This window comes from Saccopteryx leptura, chromosome 1, assembly GCF_036850995.1.
Source record: "Saccopteryx leptura isolate mSacLep1 chromosome 1, mSacLep1_pri_phased_curated, whole genome shotgun sequence".
Taxonomy (NCBI): domain Eukaryota; kingdom Metazoa; phylum Chordata; class Mammalia; order Chiroptera; family Emballonuridae; genus Saccopteryx; species Saccopteryx leptura.
In genome coordinates, this window is record NC_089503.1 from 100220787 (window position 1) to 100234898 (window position 14112).

The window sequence follows — 14112 nt, forward strand, 5'->3', positions numbered from 1 at the left end:
TTACTTTAGTTGGCCCCTTCAATTGCTACATAGTCATACAAACCCCACCTTAAACTATGGGGACAAAACAAATACTCGAAATAAATAAGCTGATTAGCATAAGTGCTCAAGAGAAGATGACGTCCCCTTTCTCTGGAGGGTCGCTCCTACTCAGCATGTCTCCACGAGGTCTTTCATCTACAGCAGCGGTTCTCAACCTGTGGGTCGCGACCCACAGGTTGAGAACCGCTGCTCTACAGATTCTTTTTACCTGCTGTTATTAATAACTCCTGAGTTGCTACTCTCCATTTTGAAGTTTTAACTGGCCTCATCTGATTAATGTACTCTAGTAACTTATTTCTTCCCTATCAGCCCCTAAGTTTCTTCAGCGAGCTCTGCATACTCACTTTCTTCTCTGGTTACTACCAGCACTTCCCTTTTGTCCACTCAATTAACACATCTCACCCTGAAGACCTCCTTCCTGATCCTAGGGTTCCTTTCCCAGCAGTATCCTTCCTTTTGAAAAATATATTTAAATATGCATTCGTGCCTGACCTGTGGTGGCGCAATGGATAATGAGTTGACCTGGAATGCTGAGGTCGCTGGTTCTAAACCTTGGGCTGGCCTGGTCAAGGCACATATGAGAAGCAACTATGAGTTGATCCTTCCTGCTTCTCTTTCTCTCTCCCTCTCTTCTCTTCTAAAAATGCATAAATAAAATCTTTTTTTAAAAAGTGCAATATGGCCTGACCAGGCGGTGGCGCAGTGGATACAGCGTTGGACTGGGACGCAGAGGACCCAGGTTCGAGATCCCAAGGTCGCCAGCTTGAGTGCAGGCTCATCTGGTTTGAGCAAAAAAAAAAAAGCTCACCAGCTTGGACCCAAGGTCGCTGGCTAAAGCAAGGGGTTACTCCGTCTGCTGAAGGCCCGCGGTCAAGGCACATATGAGAAAGCAATCAATGAACAACTAAGGTGTCACAACGTCAATGAAACACTGATGATTGATGCTTCTCATCTCTCTCTGTTCCTGTCTGTCCCTATCTATCCCTCTCTCTGACTCTCTCTCTGTCCCTGTTAAAAAAAAAAAAAGTGCAATATGGTCAATGATCTTTGCACCTATTAGATATGCATTCACTTAGGGGGTGGGAGTTTTTGCCACAAAATGCCAGTGATAGGGGACCAGTTTAACAAATACAAATGTGAAGTTCTCTAAGTTTTAAAAACTACTTAGGAATAACATGGGAGCTACAACTAAATAATGCACACGAAACAGACTGGTAGGGTCTGACTGAAAGTTCAGCAGTGTGAGGAGTCCCATACTCTGTCTGGGTTCCTGCATTTAGTTCTCATGATTACATTTCAGAAGAAACATTGATAAAATGGAACATGTCTCAGTGAACAAGTAGCCAGGATGACAAGGGGACTGAAAACATATCCTATAAAGAAGAATGTTAAAAACATCTGGGGATGTTTCACCTGGAAAGGTTCAGACCTGAGAATTAAGAGGAAGAGAAGCATCAACTCATAAAAAGAACTGGCCCTGGCTGGTTGGCTCAGTTGGCCAGTGGTAGTGTCGGCCTGGCATGCAGGAGTCCCGGGTTCGATTCCCTGCCAGGGCACACAGGAGAAGCGCTCATCTGCTTCTCCACCCCTCCCCCTCTCCTTCCTCTCTGTCTCTCTCTTCCCCTCCCACAGCCAAGGCTCCATTGGAGCAAAGTTGGCCCGGGCGCTGAGGATGGCTCTGGTTGCAACAGAGCAATGCCCCAGATGGGCAGAGCATTGCCCTCTGGTGAGCATGCCAGGTGGATCCCGGTTAGGCGCATGTGGGAGTCTGTCTGACTGCCTCCCCATTTCCAACTTCAGAAAAATACAAAAAAAAAAAAAAGAAAAAGAACTTCAGAACTATGTAAGGCTACTGAACAACTCCTTCATGGTGACAGCAGCTGGTGGCACCAAAACACTGGTGACTGAGCCTGAGCGTGGTGGGTGTGTGCTGAGCCATCCTGGCCTCCATGTGCCACCGCCAATTCCCATCCCCAACCCACCCCTGCCCCCACACCCCTGCGCTGAGCCTGCCCTGACTGGGGTCAGTGGCAAAGTATTTTCTGGGCCACAGCATGCTCCTGGGATCAAGTGTTGCTGCCGTCTGGCAGTGGTACCCAAATCCCTACAGCAATTAAGTCCTGACAGAAGACAGTGTACCAGCAGCTGACCCCTGATCACTGACCAGAAGCTCCTGTACCAGAGACTTCTGACCAAGACCAACAGGATACCCCACTGGGCCGAGCGGCTATTTCCTGCCAGTGCTGCTCCCTCAGTGTACATCTGGAGGATTCTATTATGGACCCAGAGAACCAGACCATGACCACCTTCACCTGGAGCATCAACCACACCCAGATGGTGCTAGTGGAGGAAGGTACGTTTACTGTGTGAACTCTGATAACAGTGGCTGGACCGATATGACGAGAAGGCTGGGTCTCCTCTAGCTTATCTGGCATCCCCAGAGCTGTTCAGGAATTTGGTCTCGCGCAGTACAAAAAAAATGTGACCAAGATGATGAAGGGTTCTGAATACATCTTGGCCAAGTTGCAAGATGAGGCCCCTTCCAAAATCCTTGTTGAGACAGCCAGAGAAGCCAAGGAGTAGGAGAGGAGACAGTGCTGGCAGTACAGGGAAGATCAAGGACCTTGCCAACAAGGCAGCCACCTGTGTAGCCAGCCAGCTCTGGGGCAGCACACCAGACCACCCGCTCCACATCTCTGCCCTCCCCACTTATACTTTATTAGTAAAAGTCAACTTCCAGCCTGGCTGGTGTGGCGCAGTAGATAGAACGTCGACCTGCAATGCTGAGGTCAGCAGTTCAAAACCCCAGGCTTGCCTGGTCAAGGCACATATGAAAGCAACTACTAGGAATTGATGCTTCTCGCTACTCCCCTCCCCACCCCTCTGCCTCTCTCTCTCCTTTCTAAAATCAGTAAGTAAAATCTTAAAAAAAAAAAAGATAAACTCCCAGCCTGATGTACTGGGTGGTGGGTGGGAGAGGTGTCTTGTTTGGCATCTACAATGCACTGAACACATTATCCATGTCTGGGCCAGGCCTGCTTCCTCCCGTATCAGGTAGCTCAGGACAGAGGCACAAAGAGGTGCCATGACTTGCCCAATGTCACAGACAGCATGCAAGCAAAGTGGTCATAAACACTAGACTGTAAGCTCCATGAGAGCAGGAACCTTTGTTCTATTCTTTGATATGTCCAGTAACTGGATCAATACCTATCACATAACAGGCACTCAGTAATATTGGCTGAATTCAATCAGCACTTCCCTCATCACTACCAGAAAAAAACATGAAGGGCTAACAAGAGATTTTAGATTTACTCTATATAGCTCAAGAGAGAATTATAACAAATCCTCACCTCAAAATAAGACAGAACAATAAGAGCCATTTTAAAAATGCAAAAGGCTGCTTTGTGAGCAGTAAGCTTCCCATCTCTGGAAGTGATCAAGTAAACATTAGTTGACTGGCCTGACCAGGCAGTGGTACAGTGAATAGAGCATCGGACTGGGATGCGGAGGACCCAAGTTCAAGAACCCGAGGTCGCCAGCATGGGCGCGGGCTCATTGGGTTTGAGCAAGGCTCACCAGCTTGAGCCCAAGGTCACTGCCTTGAGCAAGGGGTCACTCACTCTGCTGTAGCCCTCAGGTCAAGGCACATATGAGAAAGCAATCAATGAACAACTAAGGAACCACAATGAAGAATTGATGTTTTTCATCTCTCTCCCTTCCTATCTGTCCCTCTCTCAGACTCTGTCTCTGCCACAAAGAAAAAAAAAAAATTAGCTGACTGTTCATCAGGAATTTTTTAAAGGAGGTTGTTCCTGTACCTTTCCCAACTGAGATCATATGACTGTAGATCTTCTGCATTAAGGGTTTCATATACATATTAACAATGACAGTTTAAATACTTACCAGATTCTTTTCAATATCTTGATCTGTGTTTACCTCTGAATCAGCCGTCTTAAAGTCAGTCTATAAAGAAAGAGACAATCTATTCAGAACTGTTCAGTGATAACTGAAAAGGAAGAATTACTCTAGCACTTTCACCTAGAAATCTGCCACAAGTAAGTAAGACGCTGACATATTGGCTTCACAGCAAGTGAAGCACTGCAGTCTGGCCAGTGGACACGGACTCCATGCTGCAGGGAGCACTCATCCCACAGAACCACCGGGATGGAACCCAACAACTAATGGAGAGACAGCCTCAGGCCTGAGATTAGAATTCTGCCCTTACGACCTAGGATTCCCATCCTTCCTCCTACAACAAAGCACACCAGTCACTAGAAGGCAGGATACACTGTACTTCTTAAGATGTAGGTCAGAGAATTAACAAGGATTCCTCCTGCAAGGACAAAGATGGGAGATGTGAACGCAAATGACCTACCCTCATTAGTCACTCAGTGACGAGACTGTATATAGACCGTATAGTTCCTAGTCAGCACACTCAGACAATGGCTCCTAGCTTTATTATTTATTGAAAACCAGAATAAAATAATCACATAGCACTCTATAGAAATAGCATGAAATAGTATGATCTGTGAAATAGTATGACAGTTGTCAGTAAAAAAAAATGATAGAGTAGCTCTCCACCAACCATGAAGAAATGTCTCACTCTAAAAAATAAAAATAAAAAAATTTAAAGAGCCCAAATTCCATTTTAATAGTAGAAACTTGATACTTGACCTGTACAGCAATGTTCTGAGAAAGCTTCAGGGAAGAGCTATCCTGATCATCATCCTGATCCACTCTGACTCCTTCAACCCCATTTGCTGGAGGTACTACAGGTCGGAAATCCAAGCCTGTGTCCCTGCTACCTTCCTTTAGCACGGATGCTTGTGGGGATTTCTCTTCAGAACCATTCCCGGAGGCAAGCTGCTTTGTATGGCACCCTGCCTTAAGAGACCGAGCGACAGGATGGAGGCTTTCCCGGAGGCACGTGTCCCCCTCCTCTCCTGCTGTGTTGGCCACGTCCTTCAAATCAGACTGCAACCCACCGCCAGAAAGACAAAGGGCTGTTGCTAGCAAGTGTTCTCCTAAAACCGCCTGGTGCGCTGCTGAAGTGTCACCTGCTGATGAACCAGGATTCTGCTCTGGTTGTTCCAAATGCACATTTCTGTTATTCTCCTTGGGTATCGTTTGGCTACTTACACTCGACAGAGGCGAGTTCTTGTGCTTCTGTGCAGGGTCTTTGGGGCTACCAAAACATAAGACAAAAAGTTTCTCTCTTCACCCAGTCTTAACAAGGACAAAATACATAATACTTTTAATGTAAACACTAAAAGAACAATACTAGACTAATGAACCCCCCAGAGTATCAAAATGAATGTTGGTTCTATCCAGTGATTATATCCCACATACAGGGAGTACAGCTTGTGGTTAAGGGCCTGGGTTCTGGACACAGTCTATGGTAAATAACTACACCCAAGTGAGTCAGAAGATCCAAACACTTTTCGAGGGCCAATATAAATCACTTTTAGGGATTCAGATGAAATAACCTAATGGTAGTCAGAATATTTCATTTTAGTTACATGTACTAATTTAGGTACATGTAATATTTTAATAAATAAAACATTAATTTGGAAATGTTTTTATTCCACTCTCATGTTTCTCAAAAATAATTTTCACTCGAGCTCATTATACAGCTCTCTGACCAGAAGAGCCCCTTCTTCGGTTCTTCAGGGTTCCCAGAGCACAGCTTCTTCACTTCAAGCTGTCTGACTACAAACAACTCGGAATCCAAAATTGAAGCTGTCAGTAGAAGTTTCATCCCAGACTAGTAAGTAAACATATAACACTGGGATAGTTGTTTTGTTTACCACAGAAACTTAAAATATTGGTTTGTAAAGAGACCTTTAAAACCTATTTACATTGACATCCAACATTCACAACTGTAAGTGTCTCACCTAGGAATAATGACTGAATCTTTACCCTTGTCGAAAACTAATTTTGTCAACTGAGGTCCTTAGCAACCCCAAGCTAGCACTGCCTGAGGCTTCAGGTCACTATGCCTTTCTTTCCTCAGCAGTACTTGCTGTTCAAAATAAAGCAACTGAAACAGCATCTTGTAACATGAAAATCTTTATAAATACTCTAAGCTGATTCCTTGCTGGAAGTTCACTGAGAGGCGGGGGGGGAGAGGGGATTACTTAACTTCATTCGTAAAATAGAAATTATTACCCACCTAATGTGATAATTGTGAGGATTACATGAGATAACACATCTGAAGTATTCAATACAGTGTCTGGCACATACTTGTGGTATTATTACCACTGGTATTATTACCACTAGTAGCACATGGCTGATTTTACTTACAAAATGAAGACCCAAGTTTATGGTTAAGCTAACTTAACATTTTCCCCCATTTTACCCATTCACTAAGAAACTTCTCTTCATTTAAACAAATATTTATTAAGTACTCTGGAGTCAGACAAGCCTGGGTTCAAACCCCGACTCCAACATAGCTTGATAACCTTGGGCAAGTTACTAACCTCTCTGTGTCTCAGTTTCCTCACCTGTAAATGGGAATAATAATATTAGCACCTACCTCCTGGGATTGTTGGGAGGATTAAGTGTGTTAATACATATAAAGCTGTTAGTACAGTATTATCTATTATATTAGGTCCTAGGCACTCTAGAAAAGAGTTGAGGTAGATTTAGTACATTATACATACAATGTGTCAAGCACTATAAGGTACAAGGTTGGGTAATGGTAATTCCTGCCCTCAGAGTTCAGATGGAAGGCAAAATATATACATAAAGCAGTAAGCCATACTATCAAAGCTATCTATCTATAGACACAGATATATAAATACAAACACACACAAGCATATCTGTGTATATATATGTATCTGCATACACATATCATAGAGAAGATGCATATGTGTATATACAATTGTAGAATATATAAGCATATAGTTAAATGAACATAATCTGTTTAGGATAGAATGAAAAAATATTTGCATTTTTGGATGAGTCTAACTTCCTATAGTCTAATCTATTTATTCACAGACATTTTAAATGTCTGCTGTCTGATGCTGTGTTAGGTACCAAAAATACAAATATAGATCGCACAGTCCCTACCTTTAAAAGAGGTTAATCTAGTGCAGTGCTACTAGAGCCAAAAAAAGGAAAGACCAGCTACACTTCCATACGAGGCCCGGCTCAAAAGCCCTTTACCCAAAAAAATCTTCCCAGTCAAGAATCCACACATTACCTTAGACCATCTAGGAGACCACCGTCTGATTTGGAAGCACATGAACTAGAAGAGGACTCTGGAGAACTGGAGGCATCGGCCACCACATCAGCTACCTCAGACGCAGCCATCACGCTCTGCACTTTCAGAAACAAATTACGGGCTACAAGTTTCAAGTTTTTAAAACAAATGTATCTTTCCCCCCTCAGAATGTTCACACAACAGTCCTTGTTCCAGGAAAGAAACAAAGTTGGGCTCCAGGGGAAAACACTTAAAAGGATTTCTTCAACAGCAGGGTATTAAAACAGCCATTGTGCAATACGATTCAGTGGACATCAACCCTCAAGAATCATCGTATTTATATAAATATCTAGGAGTCTGTGCAAAGCTTTCTTCACTTTTGGGAAAAATGCAGTCATTTAAAACAGGAAACTAGAGTCTGTGAGACTTTCAAATGGTCCACATATTTGAATATGTCTATTGTCTGATGTTATTTACACAAGATGTATTTTTTGGCCTGATAGCAAAAATATCTTATGTTTTTAAATCACTTCATTGATGTTACATTAAAATTTCTCCATTAAGAGAAATTTTAGGGCGGTTTGTGTGTGAGAAAAAAAGCCATATATTGAGCAACACAAGTATCTTACTGTCAGTGCATCCCCCACCCATGAGAAAAGTGTGATAACCACTGACAGGAAAGTTACTACAGGCGTGCAAAACATCATGAGAATCTAGGTTACGCTGGTGTGAAAATGAGCTGAAAACAGGGTAATCCAGTTAAGATGACTTTCTTATATCTGAAGGCCATCTTTTATGTTACAGGACAAACTCACTCATGGCCCTCTGTGGGAAGAAAATGTTTGGGGGGTGAGGAAAGGTACAATACTAGCTCAAATTCTTTTTCTTTTTAACTTGAACAGTATCAACGGTACACCCTGAACCTTCAGGACCTACAACGGCAAGTATGGAGATGGCTGTGTCAACACCTCAGTCACAAGCCAGAGATCCCTCGTGCCTCAGTTTCCCCCATTATGCAAAACTCCCAGGAGAAAATGGGCCCCAAAATCACCATTCCTGCTCCCTCGGGTGCAGATCTCCTGCCCCAACACAGCCCAGGGCCGGGGGTCCTTGGTACCAAGCAAAGGAAACCACGGGTCACGGGTCACACATGCGACAACGCGCCAGACAGCCCGAAGGGTGGGGGGCAGGTATACCGGGTCTGCAGTGGGGGACGGACAGTCTAAAGTGCCGAGGGACTCGCTCTCCTCCGCACCGCCATCGAGGAGACCCCAGGGAGGCGGCGCCAGCGGAGGCGCCCGGTCCTCCGGGAAGAACGGGGGCGGACGCGCAGGGGACAATGGGTGGAAGCAGCGCCGGGTGGCCACGGCCGCCCTCCACCGAGCTGGACTGGCAGCCGCCACCGGCCAGAGTCCCTGCGCACCCTCCCCGCGGCCCCGCGGCCCGTGGCCCGCCCCCGTCCCACTTCTAGGCCGGGACCTCCGCCCGGCCGCCCGCATCCTCAGGGCACCCTCCACACCCCTGGTCTCCACTGCCGCCCCCAGCGTCAAAGCCCCCTGCCCGCGCGCGCCCTGCAAACCCCTCGGGCTCCGCGCCCCGGGGAGGGAAGGGGGGAGGGACGGGACGCACCTGAGCGGGCGGAGCGGGGGGAGGGGGCGGCCGGGCCTTGGTGGGAGGGGTCGGCGCTGGACCGCGCGCTACACCTCCCACTTCCGGCGGCACGAGCGGAGGGGGCGAGGATCGTCCCGGCCCGGGTAGGAGAGGCGGCGGCCGCTCAGCCGCCCCCGACGGCGCCCCCTGGCGACCGGAGCTGGCACCGCCACAGGAACGCGGAGGTGCAGAAACCCCTACAACACAAGTCAGTGCCCTCTCCCCGGCCGCGGGGAGGAGTGGGGGATGCAGTCGTCAGAAGGAAGGAGACCCAGCGGAAGGAGGAGCCCTCTAGGAAGGTTCCAGGGAGAGTCGAGACCGTGGCCTCCGAGAAAGGAGAGAAATGAGGTGTTTTTAAGGTCGTAACCGAGATGATGTTTGCAGAGGACACCATGAAGAGCACGATCTTCGTTGGCAGGCCCCTCTTGAAGATGCCCGGGAACTCTAGACGGCGAAGAAAGCCCTGCCCAACTGCGCGCTCCTCTCCCGGCTGAGGGGACCCGCCGCAGCAGCCTCGTAGCGCCGGTGACCGCGGCCCGGGCTCGTCGCTGATTGGCTGCGCCGCCGGGCGGAAGTGATGCTGCTGTCATCGCTCCCCGGACCCCCGGGAAGCCGCGAGTTTCCGCAGGGAGGCGGCGGCTGGAGCTGCGGCCGGGCCGGTGAGTTGGGAAGTCAGTGCGGGGCGGAGCGTTGCGAGGCAGAGGGGCCGAGACCCGGGAGGTGCGCCAGTGTCCGAAGACGCGAGACCGCACAGAATGCTCCTCCAGTCCGGGAGTGAAACAGCCCGGGCACACGGGCACCGCGGTCCGCGATTCTGGGACGGCACGATCCCGCGGAGGACAGGGGCGCACGGCACGCATGATCGCGGCCGCGGAGGGCGATCAAGGAAGCGGCCTCTGTTCGCAGCCTGACTTCTGGGGGGCAGGGTGTAGATGGTGCGGGGACCACGGTCTCCCGGGAGCGGACTCTTGGTTGGACTCTGGGCTGGCCGTAGGATTCGTCTTCTCCCTGAGAGCTGTAAAGAGGGGTCTACCCGTTGAGTCTGGTTAGGATCTGCTTTCGGGAAATATTTAAGGTTCTTTTCCAGGAAGCCTGGGCGTGGGGCGGTGTAGTAAGAGAGGTGAAAAACTGCTCTGCGGGAGGGGAAGGAGGAACTGGTGCTCAGGTTTCTCTTCTCTTGGGAAATCTGTGGAAGCTGCTGAGATTGTAGGAGCCTGCCTAGATGGGTCACTATCTGGCTAATAAAGATCTTGTTTTACTTAGTAAGGTACGCACACTGGCCAAGTCCACCTGAATATCTTGGGACAGTCGAGGCAGCTGGAGGGCAGGAAGGACTTTGAGAGGGAATGTATATGCCGGGGAACCTAAAAGGAAAAGAGAGGAGGTGTGGAATGCAGAACTTTGGAGGGAAATATTAGGTGGCATAAGTTCCCTTCTCCTTTTTCCAAATAGACTTCCATAAAACACCCACTTTTTCTGTAATGCTTTGAGTCAGATCCATTTGTGTATCTGTGTGAGTACTAAGGTTTGCTTCATAGTGACACCAGTAGAGAACAGATGCCTCTAAAGAAACTCAGACACCAAAAGGCACACACATGTTCTACCATTCACTTGTTCCTGTCCCCACAGTTGCCCACAAATTAGTTCTAATTTGGCACTTATATCAAATCATGGGTGGGATTCCCAGGTTTGAAATCTGAGCTCCCACTTCCAAGCCAGCCTGCTGAGCTAGTGGCAGGGTATTTCTTTAGTGCTATTCTCTGGTCATTTCTTCTCTCCCAGTTGCCATTTCCCCTTTCCCCCTGTCTCCTATCTACTCTTACTCCCCTTGGTGTCCTTCAGATACAGAAATCAGGAAGTTAGCTACCACCTGGACTTGAAGGAAGCATTACTACCTAATTTTTCAAGAAGGGTTTTTGGTAACAGTTCAAACCCTCTTTTAGGGGTCCCCAAACTTTTTACACAGGGGGCCAGTTCACTGTCCCTCAGACCGTTGGAGGGCCGCCATATACAGTGCTCCTCTCACTGACCACCAATGAAAGAGGTGCTCCTTCCGGAAGTGTGGTGGGGGCTGGATAAATGGCCTCAGGGGGCCGCATGCGGCCTGCGTTTGGGGACGCCTGGTTAGGACAAGAAGTAGAGTTTCTGGGTTTTGTCCTGATTTGGCCTTACTGTACCACTTCTGTTCCACTCTATGACCTGTCTGGGGTACCTGGAAATAATACTTGATGGGTGGCCAGTTTCTTTGGTTGTAGGTCCTGGAATTCATGGTGAGGCTCTGTTTGCTTCACTGCGTTTGGGAAGACACCATTTCTTCTTTTCTTGGGGTCCACAGGTCTGTAGTCTGTGCTCAGACTCAGCAGAACTCACAGTGAAAGTGATGCCTTTTCTCCATTTGCACAAAATGAGCATGAGGTGGTTAGCCAGACCAGGAGCTCAGCCTCACTTCGAGTCCAGGTGGGTATGGGGCCCCACCTCAAGGGAAAGAGTAAACCCTGAGGACAATTGGACCAAGAAGTCAGCTGGAGAAAGATTTTTGTGCCCTCTAAGTAAGGGAGGAGGTTCTCTTCTAAAGAACAGTCATAATTCGGCCAGTAATTTGTGGGAGTGGCAGGACTTTGGAGCCCTTTTCAGGGCAACAGTGGAAAAGAACAGTGTGGTGCCTGTTAGCAACTGGACATGCTTCGTAATTATCTAGTGAGATGGCAATTGGTCCTCACTCCACGGAAGTGCTCCCTGGGGTTGGTACTGGCCTACACTCCACCTGGGGCCTTATCCCTGTTGGTCAGCGATAAATTTGAATAAAAACAGAGGATCATGTGTTTCCTAATTTAAAAAGAGTGGATTGGAGTTTCCAGTTGAACATTGGTGGCTCAGTCCATTCTCAGACTCCTGCAGTTATCAGCTCTTTTATCTTTCACGTCCTTTCTCTTTGTCTGCAGCCTTCTGCTCTGATGCCGAAGGGGAGGCAGAAAGTGCCACACTTGGATGCCCCTCTGGGACTGCCCACCTGCCTCTGGCTGGAATTAGCCGGGCTCTTCTTACTGGTTCCCTGGGTCATGGGCCTGGCAGGGACAGGTCGGCTTGAGGCCCAGGGCCCAGTGGGGCTAAGCTGGGCTGTACATCTAGACAGCTGGGGAGGCCAGGGGAAGGAAGAGGCTCTGGAGGAGAAGGCAGATGCCTTGGCCCAGGCAGCAGGGCTGGTGAACACCGGACGCATCGGGGAGCTCCAGGGGCACTACCTCTTTGTCCAGCCAGCTGGGCACCAGCCGGATCAGAAGGTGGAGGCCATCCGGCAGCAGGCAGAGGCCGTATTAGCCAGGCATGAAGCTGTGCGCTGGCATTCGGAGCAGAAGCTGCTAAAGCGAGCCAAGCGCAGCGTCCACTTCAATGACCCCAAGTACCCACAGCAGTGGCACCTGGTGAGTCCAGTCCTGTAGGCTTCAGCTTCAGGTAGATAGGTTCTGGGTATCCAGTTCTCCAGTGAACATTTGACTGTATTACTTTTCAGTTTGCCTGAAAAGACATTTCCGTGGGCTTTGGTTTTGTGTTTCCCCCTCGAGCCCCACCTTCCCTGGGCTCACTTTTAGAGAGCCAGTGGGCTGCAGTAGTTAGGGCATGGGTGCTGGGCCAGGCTGCCTGAGCTCCAGTTCCAGCTCTCCCACTTGCCAGCATGTGCCTTTGGGCAAGCTGCTTAACCTTTTGGTGCCTGAGTTTTCTTCTCTATAAACTAGCAATTGTAATAGTACCTACCTTATAGATATAGTAAGGATAAATGGATTAATTGTGTGCGTCTAGTACATTCTAAACACTTTAGAGTATTGACTGCTAAAATTATATAACGTTACCATAATATACATTATATGGCATAATAATTGTACCATCCAATCTTTAGCCTAGCTACCATTTCATCGTTATTGCCCATTAATGCTGCCAGGCTTCCCTGGAGACTTAGGTTGAAGCAAAGTTTTCACTTGTTCCTCATTGACTGCATCCCCACCTAGACCTATTGGTTCACAACCTCTCTTTGGCTCTCTGATGGCAGCCAAGAGTGAAAAGAGGCTGCCAGCTATGCCTGGTATCTCTATGGGCTATGCAGTGTGTCACTAGATTCCCAAGGCTTTGGGACAGACAGGTCCTGACCTTATCTCTCCTGCAGAATAACCGACAGAGCCCCGGCAGGGACATCAATGTGACGGGTGTATGGGAACGCAACGTGACTGGGCGAGGGGTGACTGTGGTGGTCGTGGATGATGGAGTGGAACACACCATCCAGGATATTGCACCCAACTATGTGAGTGGCCCTGGAATGACCCCCTTCACCCCATGCCTTACCTCCTTCTTGGTTTTGCCTTCGGCTTATCCCCTTCCTTAGAGGTCTTCGGGCCAAACAGAGGAACCTAGGGAGTGGGATGGCGTTCATCTCCTTCCCCAACCAGCATTCCAGACTGGCAGCTGAAACACGGAGGGGTTCCTGTTCCCCCTCAGCCAGGGAGAGGACCCCAGGGTATACTCACTGGTTCCTGACACAGCTCCCTGCCCCGGGGAATAAGGAGTAGGGCCTGCAGGCAACTGCCCTCTCCACACAAGCCCTGAGCACCTTCTCTTTCTAAAGCCTGGCCTTTAGGTAGCCCTAAATCATTTTTATCCCAGGTTTCCCAAATCACAGAGCAGTTTTCTGGACACATTTCTGTAATGGACAAGAGGGAAGTTTCCTAAGAACTGTAGCACTTCTCAGTTTTGCCCAAGTGTGTCCTGTCCTCACATTTTGTAGCCCACGTGGTTTTCAGAGGGAGATGGGCCAGCTGCCATGGCTCGAAGCCCCAAACGCCCAGTTCCCCTCTCTCCCTGACCTCATATAACCAGTGAGTGAGCACTGTCACCCCTCCCCCCACATGTTTTAGAGCCCTGAAGGCAGCTATGACCTCAACTCTAATGACCCTGACCCTATGCCCCACCCTGATATGGAGAGTGGCAACCACCATGGTACTCGATGTGCAGGCGAGATTGCTGCGGTGCCTAACAACAGCTTCTGTGCAGTGGGCGTGGCGTACGGGAGCCGCATAGCAGGTATCTTCCGGGCCGGCCTCCGCGGGGTTCTCCTGGGATGGCCCTCCTGGGTCCCTACCCCACCCCCCAAATGGTGTACTGTCTTTATCCTACCCTCAACACACACAGCATGGAACAAAGGGTAAGCTTGGAATAAATGTCCCTAG

The 14112-nt window shown here is 48.8% G+C and overlaps 2 protein-coding genes and 1 pseudogene across 11 annotated transcripts in view; 2 read left to right on the forward strand and 1 right to left on the reverse strand.

Annotated features, from left to right (window-relative positions):
• The window catches only part of RNF214 (ring finger protein 214), a 59856-nt gene extending 50848 nt beyond the window's left edge, over nt 1-9008 (reverse strand). The window contains exons 1-4 of one of the 6 annotated variants that reach the window (XM_066372675.1): nt 8876-9008; nt 7247-7367; nt 4717-5227; nt 3946-4005 (exon numbers count right to left, since the gene is read on the reverse strand). In XM_066372675.1, the coding sequence (XP_066228772.1) occupies nt 3946-4005; nt 4717-5227; nt 7247-7356 (681 nt within the window). In that variant the 5' untranslated portion in view covers nt 7357-7367; nt 8876-9008. Of the gene's footprint in view, nt 1-3945; nt 4006-4716; nt 5228-7246; nt 7389-8297; nt 8823-8875 lie in introns of those variants that run through there. The other 5 variants (XM_066372677.1, XM_066372674.1, XM_066372669.1 and 2 more) reach the window with 5 other exon arrangements.
• LOC136389719 (PRELI domain-containing protein 1, mitochondrial pseudogene) lies at nt 2097-3100 on the forward strand (annotated as a pseudogene).
• A 417-nt stretch (nt 9009-9425) lies between the features above and the next one.
• The window catches only part of PCSK7 (proprotein convertase subtilisin/kexin type 7), a 29034-nt gene continuing 24347 nt past the window's right edge, over nt 9426-14112 (forward strand). For 2 of the 5 annotated variants that reach the window (XM_066372657.1, XM_066372665.1), the window contains exons 1-5: nt 9426-9555; nt 11232-11353; nt 11839-12318; nt 13056-13190; nt 13801-13966. In XM_066372657.1, coding sequence (XP_066228754.1) covers nt 11851-12318; nt 13056-13190; nt 13801-13966 — 769 coding nt within the window. In that variant the 5' untranslated portion in view covers nt 9426-9555; nt 11232-11353; nt 11839-11850. The other 3 variants (XM_066372662.1, XM_066372659.1, XM_066372664.1) reach the window with 3 other exon arrangements.